This window comes from Schistocerca cancellata, chromosome 4, assembly GCF_023864275.1.
Source record: "Schistocerca cancellata isolate TAMUIC-IGC-003103 chromosome 4, iqSchCanc2.1, whole genome shotgun sequence".
Taxonomy (NCBI): Eukaryota; Metazoa; Arthropoda; class Insecta; order Orthoptera; family Acrididae; genus Schistocerca; species Schistocerca cancellata.
The window spans coordinates 433,755,187-433,775,802 of record NC_064629.1 but is presented as its reverse complement, the minus strand read 5'-3'; the positions used below and the strand labels follow the sequence as shown (position 1 = coordinate 433,775,802).

Below are 20,616 nucleotides of genomic sequence, written 5' to 3'. Positions count from 1 at the left end.
TCTCGCTCTTCCGCCCCAGGACCAGATGGTATCCACATCCATATGTTGCTGCATTTATCGTACCATAGTCTGAGTTACCTCCTTCGCCTTTATAGTCGAATTTGGACCGACAGTACTTTTCCCAGAAGATGGCGGGAAGCTATCATCATTCCTGTTCCGAAACCTGGAAAGGACAAACATCTCCCCTCTAGCTATCGCCCCATTTCTCTCATGAGTAGTGTATGTAAGGTTTTGGAGCGTATGGTGAATTGCCGTTTAGCCTGGTGGCTGGAGTCCCGCAGTCTTTTAACACCTGCCCAATGCGGTTTCCGATAGCATCGTTCTACAGTTGACCATCTTGATGCTCTCTCCACTTATATCATGAACAATTTTCTCAGGAAACCCCAAACAGTAGCAATATTTTTTGATCTGGCAAGTGCATACGATACCTGTTGGAGGACAGGCATCCTCCGCACACTGTTTTTTTGGGGCTTTCGAGGTCGGCTGCCCCTTTTTCTTCGTGAATTTATGGCAGAGCGCACATTTAAAGTGCGGGTGAACACTACTTTCTCCAAAGAAAACGGGGTATCCCAGGACTCCGTGCTCTGTGTTGTACTGTTTTCCATTGCCATAAATCCAATTTTGGATTGTCTCCTTCCTGATGTCTCGGGCTCCGTCTTTGTGGGCGATTTTGCGATCTACTACAACTCTCAATGGACCAGCCTTCTTGAACGACGTCTTCAAGGAGGTCTCGATCACCTCCACTCTGGGAGCATTGAAACCGGCTTCCGCTTTTCTCCCAGTAAGACCGTTTGTGTTAATTTTTGGCGTTGTACAGTGTTTCTTCCGCCTTCCTTACATCTAGGCTCTGTCAACCTTCCGTTCGCGGACGTCGCTAAATTCTTGGGTCTTATGTTTGACAGAAAACTGTGCTGGCCCTCCCAAGTTTTCTATCTTTCGGCTCGCTGTCTGCGATCCCTCAACACCCTCCGTGTTCTGAATGGTACCTCCTGGGGAGTGGACTGAGTGGTCCTTCTCCGCCTCTATCGCGCCTTAGTGTGCTCAAAATTGGACTGTGGAAGCATAGTTTACTCCTCTGCTCGGCCGTCTATTTTTCGGCATCTCGACTCTGTCCACCACTGTGGATTACGTTTAGTGTCTGGAGCTTTTTACACCAGCCCTGTGGAAAGCCTTTATGCTGAGACTGCTGAACCTCTGCTGTCCAATCGGCGAGCTGTCCTTCTGAGTCGTTATGCTAGCCATCTGTCTTCCATACCTGCTAATCCGGCCCATGACATTTTTTTCGACGGCTCCTTGGATTTAGGGTATGCAGGCTGCCCTTCCTCCCTACTACCACCGGGAGTCCGCTTCCGTCAACTGCTACATTCTCTTTCCTTCCACTTTCCTAAGACTTTCTTGACAACTTGGGGTACAGCGCCGTCTTGGCTCCGGCCCGGGACCTGCCTGCTTCGTGACCTTTGTCAGTTTTCCAAGGATCCCTTCTCTTGTTTATCGTCGGGCATTTGCTGCTATATGTGCACTAATGAAGAATACCACATTTATTTACACTGATGGCTCAAAAACATAGTTTGTTGTTGGGAGTGCCTATATTGTTGGCGACACCCCAAATAAATTTCGGCTTCCCGACCAGTGTTTGGTTTTTACTGCGGAACTTTACTCTGTTCTCCAGGCTGTCGAATACATCCACCGCCATCAGCGGATGCAGTATGTTATCTGCACAGATTTGCTCAGCTCTCTCCTGTCTCCAAGCTCTCTACCCAGTCCACCCTCTAGTCCACCGGATTCAGGACTGCCTCCACTTGCTTCGCTTGGGGGGTTGTCTGTGGCATTCCTCTGGATCCCAGGACATGTTGGTATCTGTGTAAATGAGGCGGCCGATATAGTGGCCAAGGCTGCAGTCTCTCTTCTTCAGCCTGCTATTCGCATGATTCCCTTCGCTGATCTATGGAGTGTTTTATGTTGTCGTGTTGCTCTTTTACGGCACGCACGTTGGTTGACGCTTCCCAATAATAAATTGCAGGACGTGAAAGCTCTTCTCTGTGCTTGGACCTCTTCCTCCCGAACTCGTTGTCGGGAGGAGGTAATATTAACTAGACTCCGGATAGGGCACTGTCTTTTTAGCCATCAACATCTTTTAAGTGATGATCCTCCCCAACTCTGTCTCCACTGCTCTCAACTGTGGATGACACCTTTTACTTGAGTGCCCCTATTTTACTCCATTACCCGCCCATCTACAGCTGTCGCCTGATATAACTTCCATTTTAGCAGATGACACATGCTCAGCCAATCGCGTTCTTGAGTTAATTAGTGCCAGTGAGATGACGTCAGTCATTTGAAGCTCTTCTTGGGGACAAACAACCCCCCTTCTATAGTGGTTTTTTAAGCTTTCCTTCTGTTTTTAGTTTCCCCGGTTTTCTGAGTTTCGCTTCCATTGCTGCTGGTTTACAGTTTTGTTTTCTTTACCTTTTCCTAAGGCACAGACCGGGCACTAATGACTGTATCAGTTTTGCGCCCAAAAACCATTAAAAAAAAAATGAAAATAAAAAAAACCAGAGGGCACCATCAAACACAACAAGATGACATATACAAACACAACCAACTCATAAACTAAACTCCTTGCCATAATGACATCACGGGTCGGATCAGACGTTTCCATTTACCCCAACATATCACTAACAAGTTGGTTTGTAGAATGAAGCCTTTTTCACAGACATACTATCTTCCTGCTGTCTTCATTTATATTGAGTTTCTTTCATTCCTGTCTGATATTTTGCAGCCATTCTGATCAAGAATTTCATTGCAACTCTTCTGATAGCTCTTCTGTTCTTCCTGTTTAGAGGCCAATTCTCACAACCATACAATATAATAGGCACTGAATGTCCATTCTAGTTTTGCCATAAGTGTTGTGTTTATGGGCAATGCACAAGTCAGAATTTAAGTAATTTCTCATTTCTTCATATTGATCGTGGGTTATCAAAAATCCCAAATAATTAAATGCGCTAACCTGTTCAGCAAAGACTGAAGATTGTAGTTTGATTGTGAGTTGTTGAAGCCAACAATAACGGTCAGTTTTTTAACACTTTGTGCATTGTGTGATAGTGTTTGTGTTCCTTCTCAAAATCACTACTTTCTCAGTATGGACTGGTATTTACAATTTTTTATATGATTACAGGAATTAAAAACAAGAACATTCCTGCCATAAAAACTCACAATTTTGCAGGATTCCTGAACTTTCATAATTAAAATATGTGTGATTGCATGAGATCAGTCACCATACTTATTGATAGCATTGTTAGTCAAAACTGACACTGTATTGTATGTTTCATTACTTACCTCTTGAATGTGATAACAGCAGTTAAATACAAAAATTTGAAAAGGTACATGAGCTGTGTGAGGGGAATGGGAATCCACATGTATCACAAAAAAACATTGATTATTCCGTTTTAGTTGCTGTTATAGTTGCCATATCTGTCACAAGATGATTTACTGTGAGTACCAGCATTTACAATGGAAGCACAGTATTTGGTGCAGGCACACAAGATTGAAGGACATTATAAGAAAAAAGAATTTGCAATTTTTATTGAATTAATGAATTTGCCCATATTAATAAAAAAATATCTGGTTTGCTTTGCCTACATACATGATTTTTCTCCAGCTTTTGAAACTCAGCAGGTTAACTTACTTCCATCTGCTAGCACTATTTACCACTGGTCAATAATGGGTCTTGAGGTGGTGAGGACAAGGTGGCAGGAACTCATATTCTGGCAGCTACAAAGGACCTGTCCACACCAGACTTTTTCACTGTAGTGTCCAGAATAGAAATTTTGTACAGAATCTTCCCATCAGAAACGCCAGAGAAAATTTCCTGGGCAATGTCTAAAGGTAAAGTCTTGAGTGTGTTAAAGAAGTGCTGTATAATCATTTCCATCATGTCCAGCACACCTCTCACTGATGTATTTTACAATGGTTAACCAACTTCCAACAGTGACTACAGAAATTTTTGTTTTAAAGAATTTCCAAATGACTCTTTTCAGTGGCATTTGGTTAAAGTTAACATGTTTTCTTCATCGAAGTTTGGTCTCCTATTTACCATTTTGGAAATAGCTCAAAGGATCACGAATTATTGCTTTAATTTTATCCATCGTTTGAAGGAAGAGAGGTCATAATTGAAAATTTGGCTGGCTAATATATATGAATTAATCTCAATCTCTCTCTCTCTCTCTCTCTCTCTCTCTCACACACACACACACACACACACACACACACACACACACACACACCTTTTGCACTATCAGTGTTGTAATATCTTTAATGATTTTATCTTAAAGGTGGAATCTGTGCTGTGGTGACAGTTTTCATTATGCTTTTGCTGCAGAAATTCTAAGCTGCCACAAAAGCATAATGAGAACTGTGTTAAATTATTTATTGCGTTTGTCTGTATTTTCTCTTTCAAATGAAGGGTTTCTCTGAAAATAATGTTACTTACACTGTAGCACCCTGTGTTTTAAGGTTCTTGGTACAATAAGTACTTAGTATTTCTCTTGCAATTGGAACAAAAACCTCATTACTTCATTATCTAAGTGAATCAGCTGTTCTGCTATCATAGCTTCCCATGACAACTTGTGAAAGGCAATACCAAGATACACTTGGAAGTTGGAGCATGGACAACCCCTTGTAAAGTTTTACATACTGTCACAACCACACTTACAATGTTAATCAAAATACATAAGGGTCATTCCACATCAAGGGGGCCAGGGGTCCCCATTCGACCATCTCCAAATCTAATGAAATTTTGTTTGAAGGTTCTGTATTGCCTTCGGTGGTTATATACCAAATTTAAGTTCAGTAGTTGAATTTTTAGGGGCTTTTGAAGAGAGGCTACTCGCCTTCGCATCATGTACAAAGTGCAAATGTGCCAAGTCTGCTAGGTTTTTTTAAAAGTTCTAGCAAACATTTGGTCATTTGCTTTAATATACATAGACAACTTTTTATGCTGAATTACACCGTGGCAAAAATTAGGAATTTAGCCACACCTAAATATAGATACAGCTCTCTAAAGTGGCTAAAAAATTCATCGCGCTATTCTGAGAACCAAAGTTTGACCAACCAGTACTACTTTTCATATGAACCCATCACACCAAAACTTCAGGGGGTTATTCCTATCTATGATGTCTTTATATGGATCAAATTTAATTAACATTGGATGCCTAGATGAAAAGATATGAATCTGCACGCCTAGATGAAAAGATATGCATCTGCACAGTTGGCCAAAATTTTCTATGAACAAATTTTAGGGTATTTTTGGGGAGTAATATCTCAACTGTGTCATGTTCAATCCTGTTTTTGTAGCCATAGCTGGAAAGAGCACACTTAAAGCTTTCAAAGTTTTATTGTTTAATTTCTGAATCTTGCATTTTGATGTGCAAGAATATGTTTCAAAAGTTATTACTTTAGCACTTAGAGAAGATTGAAAAATGAAATATGCTCCACATTAAGTTCCATAATTAATTTTTTTATTCAATTGTATGATCAGTTTCAAACCTTAATTTAACACATGCCATAAACACAACTGTAATACATAACACAGCAAATTTCCAAAACAAAAATGCTAAAAAGTCAGTTTCATTTTTGGTTAACAGTTCTAAAGGACATATTGTGGATAACTATTGTCTTCCTGGTGATTACGTTGATGGTGCTTCTGAAGTCATGACAATATGTTGCTCAGGAATTTAGCAGGTGGCCAATGGAAGGAATGAGCAGAACCATGTGAGTGCATAAAACTGCTGAGGACATTTCGTTGTTCATGTGTAACTTCACACACATTTCCAATCCACCAAAAAGTGTCATACACACATGCAATATACTGTCCTGATTGGAAACATGCAATTGAGATTGTTGGAATTTCTTTATCTGTGTTGAAGGCATTAACTGGGAATGCTGTAACATCATTGGAAACTCTCATTTACTGTGAGCTGATTACAACTAATTGGCATAAACTGATGATTTTCTCTTGATCTAGAAATTGTGTCCCCTGCCAAACCTTGTTTCTTGATCAGGCTGAATTTTTTCCGTTTCTTCTTTTGGTACATAAAAAACTTTATGCCTGGAATGCTAGAATCACAGAATTTGAACAAATCATATGGGGTCAAATGTTGGTTATCTAAGGGTCTATGCAAACTAACGTGGGCAGTTAGTGTTTTTGCTGTTCCCTGAAAACCATCACAGAGCAATTTATTGTGGCTTGTTCCAAAAAAATTCCATTTGGCAAGTGATGCCAAAATCCTTTTTGTGCCGACATAAATTGATGAAATTTTTGAGATTCTTAAATTGAGCAGCTGAACTATCACTAAAGCAATAAATGCTAATAATGTTTTCATCCTTTGTCTTTAAATATGCTATTAACTTTATTTGAAAGGCATTGATAGCAACGGTATCGTGATGGAGATAGTTGTTGATAATACAAATCCTAACACTGACATTCTTTGCCACTAAAATAGACAATAAATAGATGTAATGTGGCATGATAATTCACCCAATGAAATTCTTGCACAGCACCTTGAACAACAAAGGAATAGTTCTACAATTCTCAGCAGAATCCATCAGTATAACTAATTCATTTTCTGCAAGATTTCCTTTTAGCTGTTTAAGGTATGAACTTAAGTGTTGTGACACAATGTGATGGCTTCTTACAATGGTAATTTTCAGAATCAGTGCCTCCATGACATCTTCAATAGTTCTGACGTGTCTCCAATTTGTGGCTATCAGTATGGATCAACTGCTTTTATTTCATTGTTTCTTCAGGGTCATAGTCAAGAGAAGCCTCTAGTTGCATTTTTTGTGGGCATTCCTCACAACGTTTCAGCATACAGTCTTTTGATTCCAAACCGTATACAGGTTTTTCATCAAATCCTTGTAATCGCCTTGGATTGATATCGCTGAAGCCAACATTAATTTGACATTTTGATGAATTGCACACACATATACTGAATGTGATCCACAAGTACCAACTGTAGTACACCATTTTGGCCTAAGCTCAAACAACTTTGAGAAGCTCAATTGATTTCCATATTACTTGCAATAAGCAATGAACATTTCTTTCAGATTAAAGAGAAGCAGACATTTCTGCTTGTGAATCTTTCCCTATTTATTCTTACTGCAACACATTCCTTTTTGCCCAGGCATAAATGAGAAAAATCTTCAAAATAAGTGAGGACATTTTGTTTTACTTCATCATTGAGCTTTTTCTCGTTTCGGTTTGCAAGATTTTGCCAAAATCACATCTTCCATCTTTAGTGTCCTAGTCTTCTTCACCAATTTAGTTTAAACAGCAAATTCTTTAGCCATATTTTCAATAGTCTAGCTATTTAGGGCCAGGGCCAAAATTTGAACTTTACTGCAATTGCTTGAAATCTGAAACTTAATATTAAGTTCTTCAATTAAGAGGTCCATATCTTTACAGTTTTGGCACTCTTCCATTTGTATTTGAACAATATCTACTTGGCTCACACCAGCTGCCATGGCAATTACCTTAGTAATGCTGTCTTGGGCTTTCAGAACTTTGTGCTTTTGTATCCCATTGAATCACTTTTGGTGGTCCATCGACGCTTTAATGGTGACTCTTCAAGTTATGATAATGAAGTATTAGCAGTAAAGCTAGCATCAACAACATCTGTCTTCAGTGGATGGTGATTCTTATTTATCCTGGTGGGGTGATTCCTTTTGGGCCACTTTGTATCTAGTTTTGGTACAAATTTTCTGACCAGGTTTAAAAACTTCATTAGTGAGTAACTTCAACCTATCAGACATTGCAATGGGCGTTCTTGGTTATGTGTTTTCCTCTACCAAATGAGTTGCAGCTAGTCCTCTGCAGTAATTGAAATTTTGTCAGCAAAAGGGCATTTTGGTATGAACAAATTTGAGCATCTTCAATAAAATCAACTCAGACCTACATTGTAGATGCTCCTTGTCCATTGGTGACATTTCATTGACTGGTTGTAGTTTACTTTTTAACATAATAGAATGGTGATTACTTATGACAGTCAGCTCCATCTGATCCACTAAAGTAGCAGGGTGTAAGGGTCTCTTGGTTCATTTTAGACAATAGTTTATTAACCTATAACAAGCAATTTTGAAAGCTCATGATTATTCTGGTTTGAAGCACAATGTAGGATGCTGTTGCACACGGTAAAATCTCGCAGTATTTGTAAATTACTTGTGACTGATTCAGTCTTGTTTGTGTATAGAATATACAAATTAGGCTATCAAAACATATTGTTTTAGTGTTTACCTTCAGCTACAACAATGATTACTGATTATTCAAACACTCAGAACTCAACACTAAGATTGTACAATGTCAACACCAAAGATAACACTGCACAAAAGACTGCCACTGAGAAAACTGCCAATAATGAAAGCAACAGGTGATTTGGCACTGTATCACTGCTGTGAGGATAGAGCCTTAAAAAACCATTGCTGCTTTATAATGCCTGGGGAAACTGAGTCACAATGCAGATATGCGCCACCATGCATTGTAGAGTTAAAATGTTCTGACGTAACATAGCGTTCCATTACCATCTTCTAGATTTTATAGTCTTAAGAGCATTTTCTGAGGTTTTATTATATTTGTATTCTACACAATAAATAATGTAAACACTTCTTATTAGCACAGTTACATTCCCTAAACCATAGGCAAATCTTATACTATTAAAAAAAACTACAATCATGTGTATTTTGATTTACAAGTTCAAATTGTATTACCTTTTGTATCCATTGATAATCCATTTTCTTTACTTTTGATAGGCATTTTTATTCATCAAAATGCAAGATCCAGAAATTAAACAATATACCTCTGAAAGCTTAAAGCGTGCTCTTTCCAGCTGTGGCTAGAAAAAGAGGATTGAACATGACACAGTTGAGATATTGTCCCGCCCAAAAATACCCTAAAATTTGTTCATAGGAAATTTTGGCCCACTGTGCAGATGCATCTCTTTTCATCTAGGCATCCAATGTTAATTAATTTGATCCATGTATAGGCATCATAGGTAGGAATAGCCACCCCCCCCCCCCCCCCCTGAAGTTTCGGTGTGATTGGTTCATATGAAAAATAGTAATGGTTGGTCAAACCTTGGCTCTCAGAATAGCGTGATGAATTGTTTAGCCACTTTAGAGAGCTGTATCTATATTTAGGTGTGACTAAATCCCTAATTTTATCCATGGTGTGTTTCAGCATAAAAAGTTGTCTACGAATATTAAAGCAAATTACCAAATGTTTGCTAGAATGTTTAAAAAAGCCTAGCAGACTTGACACATTTGCACTTTGTACATGATGTGAAGGTGAATAGCCTCTTTTTAAAAGCCCCTAAAAATTCACCCACTGAAGATACTGAACTGGAATTTGATATATAACCATCAAAGGCAATATGGAGCCTTCCTATAAAATTTTATTAGCTTTGGAGAGGGTCAAGTGGGGACACTTTTTAATATTGGTCCCTTTGATGTAAAATGTCCCATAATTGACATTATAGGTTTGATGGAGTTGAAATTTTCTCTTGAAATGAACATTTACAATGAGTTCTTTCCTTAAAATATCTCCTTTTATGTCCTGCTGATCTGCTGTGAGTTTGTGACAGGCAGTTACCAGTGACCTTCTGTATTTATTTTTAAGAGGCATCAGGATCTAGTGGTTTTCACTTTCCATATAATAACTGAGAACTTTAAAAAAAAATTACACTTTGTTACAGCAAGATTGTCTTTTTTGTTGACTGGTAAGATGGAAGTAAAAAATGCCATTAGGTCCTATTTCTGGTGAAGTGATATGCCATGACACTCCTCATCATGGCTAGGGGTGTGAATCCCCAAAGGTGACCAGTATAAGCATGGACTGAAAAAAAGGCCGGTGTAAGCCATCTCCTCCTTGATGACACTGTGAGGAAGTTATGGCAATATATTGTTCTGTTGTTGAGAAACTGAAAGTTGGATGAATCTCACTGACGATCAATGGTAGGAGAATGCTGAAGGCAAATACAAACTGCCACATTAAAGGTCCTTAAGGATATCTCAAACTCTGTGGCCAGAATGGAAAAGGAGAAGGGAATAAATCACACCACCGATAATTGGAATCGGAGCCCATGACTACTGCAAGGCTACACAAGTCATCAGCCAGTAAAATCTTCACAATACTAAATGTAATAAAAAAATTGAAAATCGTGGCATTCAGTGTGAAACTCTGTTCAGAAGTTGTAAAAGTGAAGAATTAGAAGAAATAATGAAACATACTGAACTAGATGTGCTTAGGTGTATTGGAAACTGGGTGGTAATGTGTGGTCTCTAGTGGTGGAGCAAATGTTCTCAGAGGTAAAAATGGAAGAACAAATGTGATTAATATCTACCATATTAATGATTGACTACTGATGGTAAAGCCAAAGGCTTCTTCCATGGATAACAAGTTTACTTCCCAATGGCAGAACGATTTATACGAGTAACAAAGAAAAATGATGTTGTAATAATGGGAGACTTTAATTCCTTTGTGGGCAGCCACAACAATTCAAAAAGGGTTGGTAAATTTGGTTTGGAAAACATGAATAGCAGAGGTGAAAGACTTATTAGAATTCTGTTAATACTGTGAAATGGCCCAAACAAACACATGGCTCAGAATTTGAAATAGAAAAAGCACCTAGAAAGTGCTAGGAGATAATGCTAGATACAAAATAGACTCTACTCTAGTCGAACAAAGATAAGAAACTAAATAAAATCCAATCATTGTCACCATGCATTTGACTTAGACAGTGATCACATAATAGTTACAGTAAAGTGCAGTATTATGTTTAAAAAAACCATCAAAGTACAAATGAGATTAAGTCAAATATATAATTGTGAAGTATTAAGACACCACTGAGAAATTTCAAGTGGAGACAGACTAGATAAATTAGGAAATTCTAAGCTGTGAGGAAATAAGGCAAGAGCGTCACAGGAGTGCAGGATATACTAAGTAATGAAAAACTGAAGACAAGGAAACCGTGGGTGATACAAGAAATACTGAATTACAGAAAAGAATGAAAAAGCTTAAAAAATTAATGAAACAGAAAAATCAGAAACTAAATAACTCTAATCATCATACAAAAAGATAAATGGGTGAGACAAATAAGTAGGAAGATATTAGACTTAATGAAAGATGTAGCAAAATAGTTAAGGGTGGAAAAAGGTTGCATGCTACTTGAAATAACAGATAGGTGGAAAGAGTGCATCAGAGAACTATGTGTCAGAGATTAAATAATCACAATGGATGAAGTGGAAATGAAGTCACAGGCTCACCAGTTACTGGATCATAACAATGTTTTAAACAACTTGAAAAACGTCAAAAAAGTGCCTGCAACAGGTAATATCCTTGCTGGGTTGTTAAAGAATGCTGGAGATAGGTGAAAGAACAGTTGTTCAAATTGTGTGTGTGTGTGTGTGTGTGTGTGTGTGTGTGTGTGTGTGTGTGTGTGCGCGCGCGCGTGCATGTGTGGGTGCGCGCGCTTGCGCATTTTTCGTGAGGCTGGAACACTGCCAGTGCAATTAATAAGTTGTTGTTGTTGTTGTTGTCTTCAGTCCTGAGACTGGTTTGATGCAGCTCTCCATGCTACTCTATCCTGTGCAAGCTTCTTCATCTCCCAGTACCTACTGCAACCTACATCCTTCTGAATCTGCACAACTATTATACTTCAGACAGGAAATGCCAGTGACTGTTCAAGTTACAGGACCGTGGTATATGTAAGCCACACTAAAGAATTCTACAAAGTATTGTTAAAGAGAGCTTAAAAGCTAATAGTAACCAACATTCAAGAGAAGACCAATTTGAATTTAGGAGAAGAGCTGTGGAAGCTCTAGTGGTACTACAGATGATTTTAAAAACAATAATTGAGATGAAAAGGAAAATGTGTGCTATGTTTGTTGAGCTAGATAAGCTTTTTTATAGGATGGACAGAAAACTGAATAAAACTGGAATAGACCAAAGAGATGAAAGATTGATTCAATATATACAAAAACTGGACTAGAGAAATAGGTATCAGTTGCTTTAAGAAAGTGTCGTCAATAAGATGATCTGTCATGGCAAGACTATCCTTCGTCTCCATCTTTATTAATTTAATTTATTTATAGAAAGTGAAATACATACAATGAAAAGGGGCATCAAAGGGATAAAAATGAGATTTAAGCACATAACAATGCATTTGATTTGCTGCTGATGTACCTAGTAGTAACAGTAGAGCCTGAAAATCATGAGCTGTATGTTAAATATTCTTCTGGTACCTTAAACACCCACAAATTGAAAATAAATACAGAACTTCTAAAATGATGATATATAAACCAAACAGGGAAGGAAATACACCACTAATGCAAGTAAATGAATTTTGCTATTTCGGAAGTACAGTAACAGATGACAATAGTAGTACAGTGGATTAAAAGTGATAGAATGTGGACGTGGAAAAGAGCCAAAAAAACATCCTTGACTGAAAGAAAATCCAATGAACAAATATTAAAAGAAATTAAAGGGAAAATGAGAATCATTAACATGGTATAGAGAAGAAAAACTAAATCAGGCATTTGATTTGACATAACAGTTTCATAAAAAACATTAGAAAGATAAATCCTGGTGATAAACATCTGTATTATAAAGAGGTATCAACTGAATGGACTGCAGCAACTGCAACTGAATAGTGAGAGGTGAAGGACGACGACTGCATCAAGAAGGCATTGCTTTTAGTGTCCTTTGATACTCGAATAAGTCATCTGTTGTTATGTTTAGTGCTGGTTCGCTACTCTTCTTCACCTGAACAGGACTCGGAAGGTCCAACAGTACCGACTGATCACTGTGTCATCCTCAGCCAGCAGGTGTCATTGGGTTCAGATATGGAAGGGCATGTGGTCAGCACACTGCTCTCCTGGCTGCTGTCAGTTTTTGTGACCAGAGCTGCTGTTTTACAGTCAAATAGCTCTAGCTCCTCAATTGGCCTCCATCCTGCTTGACAACAGCGCTCGACAGATCTGGGAGGTCACCCATTGAAGTGCTAGCCAAGCCCAAGAGTGCTCACCTTTGGTGATCTGACTGCAACCAGTGTTACCACTGTGGCAAGGTTGTTGGCCTGGTTCACTACTCACTATTAGAGATAGAGTAGCCTATGGTGTGACATTCACATAAGTAAAGCATAAATTAACAATGTTAAGACCAAAATTTGTGGTATGCTGATCAACAGTATCTAAAAGTTAAGAGTAGAAAATACCATCTTGTTTCTGTTACCAAGTTTTAACTAATGCTGTTCTGGTTTTGGTAAATGATTTTGAAATATTGGGCTACTTTGTGTGGTATACCAAACGCATCCTAGTTTGTGTGTCAACAATGTGATAAAATCATCGTAGACTGTATCCACCTAAAGAGAAATTAAAAATCTGGATACTGGGCATTGAATTCTCTGTAAGTGGTCCACAATTCTGTTACTGGGAATGGAAATGAGGGACTTACCTTAAAATAAACCAGGATAAGCACTATCAGTGATTTTTTAAAATTTTTACCTGTTTTATTGGTGTTCTGTGAATTAGTGATTTGTCTGTGACTAAGTAGCTTTGGCTCATGTGGTCTCATGGGAAGTGAGTAAAAAAGTCCATAATTTAATTAAATAATTGTGTGGAAAGGAAGTGGAAAGTGAAATTTTGTTGTGCATTATTGTACCCACATGCTGTATGAAGAATTTCAAAATAATTTACATTATGTCAATCTACATTTTCTATCAGTTAAAGGTCATTACTTCTGATTTCCCAATTTATAAATAAAAAAGTGCATATTTACCAATTCATAACAGCTGATGTAACTAAAGCAGGGATCTCAAAAATCAAAAGAATACATGATGCCCTGTTTTTTTCTAAACTGCCATAATGAGATATATGCTGTAGAAAGAGGGTTGTGGTCCTCAATAAGTTGATCTCTCTTATGCCTTCATTTTTGACCTCTGTGTATTGAAATTGACATTACATCTTGTTTACATTTACTGTTACAGATACGTAAACATTTCATTCGTCATATACATCCAGATAAACAGAATGCAGAAATGTGGCTGGACTACAATGGCCAAGCTCTGAAATGGTATGAACTATTTGCTATTATCTGGTTGTTTTCTGCATATAGCTGTGATTAGTTTTTAAGATTTGGTATGTAATTATTTCTTTCATGTAAGTAAAACATTGTAAATCAGTCAAATTTCAATGTGGGTCTATTACTCGTATACTTCAGACACTATTGAGTAATGGTTCCACTGCTATGCAATGCCATTTAATGAATGTGCATGCATGATCTCTTGGGTACCGTGGGGTGGATTTTTATGCAAAGCTGAATATTTATGTCCTCATTTACTTGAAAAATAAATATATTTTGAAGATTTTACCTCAAGAAAGACAAAATTTCTTGTTATCTATTTCCCATTTGTTTTTAGTGACCAGTTCATTGACTTTCTCTTTATTTTGCAGTAAAACATAACTGAGCATAGTCAGTAGGTTAGCCAAACTTTTTCTCTAAAACATATAGCTGAACCCCTCAGAGATTACTCAAATCTTCTGTGAGTACATGCATGGGAGCATAGGGCTCCAGCCATTTTAATACTTTTTCCTTTCCTGTGTTGCAGTCTTACTCCTGATTGTATATTTTCTCAGGCTTGGTTTGTAGAACAGATTCCCTGTTGACAATCTGACTTGTTTGTAGGATGTAGAAAATGGTTTTCTTACTTTATTTATTTTACAACACTTCTCTTAGTAGGCTACATCTGGATTTTACCTCCAGTTTCTCAAAATTTTTGTTAACAGCAGTGGGAGGAAGGTCATCTGATACACAACTTTATAGCCAGCCCAATGGGAGGGTTTTCCAGGTACCTGTGTGGTAGTAGACTCCCAACTATGCTGAGAATACACTATTGATGCCTGATCAGTTACCTCTCTGCATGTGCCAAGGAGCAGGTACCTGTCCATCTGGGGTGCTCAAGGACTGTTTCCAGTAGCTCTCAGGCCAGGTGGTCATTGTTCCGGCTCGGTAGTGTCCATGGGGAGAGCCTTCAACTGAAATAGGCAGCATCGCAGATATCATACACAGTGAAAAGAACAAAGTTATCAGCTGTTGACTGTGAGGCTCGAGCAGCCTCTTCAGATAGACGCGAGTTCTTTAGTGCAGATCATTACAATCCTAAGAACTTTCACTCTTTGGCCATGCCATGAGGGGAAAGAAAAACCGAGGAAACTGCAGTACTTACTCCTGTCAGTTCCTGATTTGTGCTCAGACTGATGGAGAGCCTTTTCTATCTACTACGACAATGTTCTTTGATGAGAATATTGAAAATGTATTTGGAGAACTCTGTTTTCTCGGTCAATTATGAATAGGCACTGTCTTAATTAAAACATCAAATCCTGTCCAGTCGTGAGCATTCCTCTCTTTAAAAAAAATCTACTTGTTACTGTAAATCCCATACGAATATAGACATTACACAGTGTTTCGTTTTTCACTAAGACTCAATGCTACAGATGGACAAGGAATTCCGCGGAAACTTGGAGAAGCGAGGGGCGCACTTCATACACTGAGGCTCGCCAAACAACAAGGCTGATACCAAAGCATTAATCATCACTTTTTAAGGGTATTCGCTTCCTGAAAAAGGCAGAATCATGTGGTCTACCATTGTATGTGAAGTCGTATTGTCAGTGTGTGAAGAATGTCAGATGTATTTGCAATAATTGGTGCCACTGGAACTGCTGTCATCTTTTCTATGGGCTTCCTCCACTCTCCACAGGCACCCTGGTGGACCAAAGACCTTGCAACAGCTATTCGTGACTGTCTCAAGTCAATGTCCTTCGCATACTGCTCTCATTACTTTTAAGTGGCTCCCTATCTGACTAAACTCAGTAAGAAGGAATGCAAGAGGTACTTAAGTCTCCTTCTGGGAAATGTTTGCCTCTGTATCCCAAGTGTGTGCCAATCTCCTTACTCTGCTTGGCTGCCAAAGATTAACAACTGTTTCATTAGTAATATTTCTACTGATGTATTGGTTCGTACTGAGCACTTCCTCAGCATCGTCTTTTTACCCATCTATCTTAAAAATGCATAAAAGTATAAAAGACAAGTCAAAGACATCCTTCTATTCTTTACTACCCCCGCCCCCTCTCCCAGTAACACTGAATTTCTGTAATGAACTTTTCATTGAGTAGGGTTTGCTTCAGTCTCTTGACTCATCACCCAATATGGCACCAGGCCCTGATTGATTCATGATCTGATGATCCATCATCTGAATGCAACTCACAGAATCAATCTACTCAGGAGGATCTTCAACATTATTTCACAATGGAGATGTAATTTCATCATTTCGACCATTAAATCAGCGTCTGTCAACAACTGCTGACTGATTAGTCTCACCAACATGCTCTACAAACCTCTTGAAAGGATGGTAGCCAAAAATTATACTGGAGTCTTTTGTCACCCTACTAGGATTCTTTCTGGAAGGGACAATCCACAACCAACCATAAGTTTACTCTGACAGGCTTTTTCTAATGCCAAAGTGTCATTGTAGTACTTTTTTGTGTGTTTAAGACATACAACACTGACTGCTGCAACACATTTTAGTTACCCTCCATGAGTGGGGCTTTAGATGCACTCCACTGATTTTTATTGGTCAGTTTTTATTCCTCTGATAATTTTAGGTTAGAGTTGATATTTTGCTCAGCTACCCACAGGTCCAAGAGTGTCGCATCCCTCGGGGCTCTGTACTGAGTGTTGCACTCTTCCATATCACCATCAATGGGCTAATTAACTCTGTCAAACTAGTGGTTACTCCTGTGCTGTATGTTGACATCTTTTACATTTGGTATAGCTCGTAATTTGTAGCCTCAGCTCAACCCCAGCTCCAGGGAGGCCTCTCAAGGACTTCTACTTGGATACACTACCATGGCTTCCAATTTTCTCTCATGAAAATGGAGGCCATGCATTTCTGTTGTCATACAATAGTTCAGAACTCTGGGTACTCAGCAATAGGACAATGCAATGCAGTTCCAATTTTTAGGACTAGATGCATGCGACAACTTAATCTCATGTTCTTCCTCTCCCACACATTTTGGGGTGTGGAACACATAACTTCACTTCATATTTACTACACTATGGTCTTGTCTCAGCTGAACTATAGTTGCCAGATTTATGGATCAGCAGCATCGTTGTATTGTCCCTCTTCAGTTTCAACAGTACCAACTCTTTCTAACTTAGGCAATCATCATACGACAATATCATAATTGTGCAACTTATCAAATTTGTGATGGGTTTCTGAGTTGGAATACACCTTGAGACCCTCTGCCGTAATGTCTGGTACTATCCTTAGTGTGCTCCCCATGTATTCTTGTGCACCTTTTCTTAGTTAGTACCCAGACCACAGATTAGGAGTTATCTATTATTTCAAGAACCTAAGGTTTGTCACCCCGTGATGTTTCGGCATCTTTTCCTGTTGGTTCTTCATGAGTATGAGAGTGCTACCGTCATGTACACAGACACCTATAAAACCATAGATAGTATGAGTTTGCTTTTATGTTTTCTGCTAGTTAGGATCAACATTCATTGCAAGGAACACAGTATTTTTTTTGGAGCTAATAGCCAGTAACAGAGCCCTACACATTATTGACCAGACCTCCCGTGACCATGTTTTAATGTGTAATGACATAGTGAGCAGTCTCTAGGCTATTCATCGATGTTATTCTTGTCACCCTGTGATGGCTGCTATTTATAACCTTTTCTCTGACCTTAGTCATACTCCCTGCTCATTTGTCTTTCTCTGGGTCCTAAGTCGTAAGTACCTGTGGGAACAAACGGGCTAACTGTCTAGTGAAGCAGTTACTAGCCTAAAATTAGCTTCGACGATCCTGTGCATAGATTTGCGGGTGCAGGTAAGACCTTGACGCACTCGGAGGTGGAACATGATGGGCTTCTGTTCCTTCTAGTAAACTCTGCACTATCAAGGAAACCAAAGCATTATGGCATTCCTTCTTCCATTCTTCCCAGAAGGAATCCACTGCCCCGAATTGTCTCTGCATTGGTCATTCCATATTAACCCATAGTTTTATCTTATATAAGCAGCCACCGTATGTTGTGGTTGACACATCCTGCATCTGCTGTTGACAGATGGTGTATGGACAGTTGAATTTGTCTTTTGTTTTCTCAGAGTCAGTGATTTTTCTCAGACCTAATGTTTTAAACTGCATTTGGGATGGTTAGGTTAGGGGTGTCTCCTGTTGCATAGTAGGTCTGAGGACCTATCAACCATATCTCCTCCATCAGCCAACATGTTCCTCCCTTTTTTTACTCTGTTTTTAGTTCTTTTAGATGTGGTTAGCCCTTTTCTCTGTTGCACCATATTTTATGTATTTCTAAGAGGGCCCCTTCATACAGCACTCAGATGATAGCAAGACATTAAGCATTCCTTATCTTTGATACTGGTCAATCATGACAGGACAGTTGAACAGATTTTATGCTTGCTCTGGAGAGAGTTTTATTCCCATCTTTTTACACTTTGCATCAGATGGGGTGGGATGGTTGTGGGAGGCACACTGCCCGTCACGCACTGAGTTGTGAGGAACATTGGACAGCACACACCTGCCAGACTAGTGGGGAAGGTGTCTCTTGCCTCAGATGAGGTATGGGGGTACCTGGTATGTTTTATGGCTTGCAAGCCGACCTGAGCTATATTATTTTATCTCGGAAGCAATTATTTCCCATCTCTGGCATCTATATTGCTTTTAATGCCTTGATTTTACTACTCTTACATACTATCATAATTCAGTCAGATTTCTGGCTGATGGAGCTAACTCCGAATGGACTTTCCAATGAATGAAGGACTGATGATGGGACTGTTTAGTCCCATAACCCTTCAACCAACCAACCAACCAACCAACCAACCAACCAACCATACTGCTTAACATTACATTTCATGATTCATTTTGTATTGTATTGTTCAGTGCATACAGAATTTTTATACAGTTCGTCAGCTGCAACACACTCTTTCCCAAGGTTTGTTCTATCACACAGTATCTGGTGTTTTTTTCTGGATTTGGTAATTTTATTTTAATGTTGTGGCTGGATGCCCTTCATGTTGCCACGGTTATTGGTTAATTTAAGTGTTGGAAGCTGTGTGGGCTGTCCGTCTCTGAATAGTGTGAACTTTTTTTTTCTGTGCGTTTAGAGTAGCCAGTATTTTAAATCGGTGGTCATTAGTCGACTATGTGGATTGGTTCTGAATTTGGCTGACCTTTTTTTTTTTATGCAAACCAGTATGCTTCATGTTTAATTATATGAGCATATGAGTTTATCAGCTGCAAATAATTTGAAATTTTTTTTTTTACTTTGCTGTACTTTCTATGGAACAAAAACATGTCAAAAATGGATCTACTAATTTTTTAGTGATTTTTGTGACAGGTTTAGACATATGTTTTCATGTCATAGTAAGTATAGCAAAGCAAAAAAAAGTTCCTTTAGTTGCAGATAAAATAACTGTTTACACTCATTATTTGACTGCTCAAGACAGACAGTAACACTAACAACAAAAATACTGTTAAGGCTTTTGTTGAATTAATTTTATAAAGCTGCTGACTGTTATCTCAACCTTACATTTAGATACAATGTGAGTTACATTTTACTATTAAATGAAGAGAAACTCACTGGTGATGGTGTAACAGCACTGGAACATTTAGGCTTAACATCTCATCACAATGAGGCCATTAGAGGCAAATAGTTTACAATAATAAATTTGGTTTTATTTGTGGGCACCAATATTGCACTGCTTTGATTTCATTGCCTTTATCTTTCTAATTTTCTGCAGCTGCTAATGCCCTATGTTAAGCATAAAACATTAAGAATTTGTGGAAACATTTTCCCTGCTTTAAATAAAATTTGGGGATATATTATAATGTGCTTATAGGACTTCACTCATAGCTTTACAGTTTTCTTTAATGTGAAAGCCAATCAGTAAATGGAATCCTTTTCATGTTTATCTCATGTTTCAATTTGGACGTACTTCAGCTTCCTATTCAACTTTGTGATAATGTTGCCTAATTGCACCAAACAACCATGCATAACAATTAATGCCATCTAGATCACTTGATGTTCTTTTTATTACACAGTTTCCATGAAATATAATAAATAATAAAAACTCGGTTCAAGTGCACTTAAGGTTCCCACAGCTCTTCTGTTGCATGCTGCTGTTAGCAGTTCATCATCATTGGCCATAGTCAATCGGATGATAGTATAGGTAGCCATTGAGAACCACACAGTCTTATAATATTGGTTGTCCTGTTTTTCTTATTCTTTTTTTTCTGAATATGTCACTATTTTTTAGGTTTTGGTTAGGTTGGTACCTAATAGCAAATCTTAAATGACTACAAATGAAACAAAATACTAGCTAACTTCATTTACGAATCCTAGGAAATTACGAACAGGCAGTGTGATTGGCTGTCCACTTCAGACTCTCAATTCTTCCTGTTCACTTCCTATCATTCATCATGCAAAGTGCACTTTTATCGAACATCATTAACCTCTTCAGTCCCAGTGATAAAATAAATAAAGAAAAATGTTTTCAT

At 38.4% G+C, this 20,616-nt stretch overlaps 1 protein-coding gene across 2 annotated transcripts in view; it reads left to right on the top strand.

Annotated features, from left to right (window-relative positions):
• Positions 1–20,616, top strand: part of LOC126185159 (autophagy protein 5) — a 144,286-nt gene that overhangs the window by 19,671 nt on the left and 103,999 nt on the right. For both annotated transcript variants that reach the window (XM_049928005.1, XM_049928004.1), the window contains exon 2: positions 14,031–14,116. In XM_049928005.1, coding sequence (XP_049783962.1) covers positions 14,031–14,116 — 86 coding nt within the window. The remainder of the gene's footprint in view (positions 1–14,030; positions 14,117–20,616) is intronic.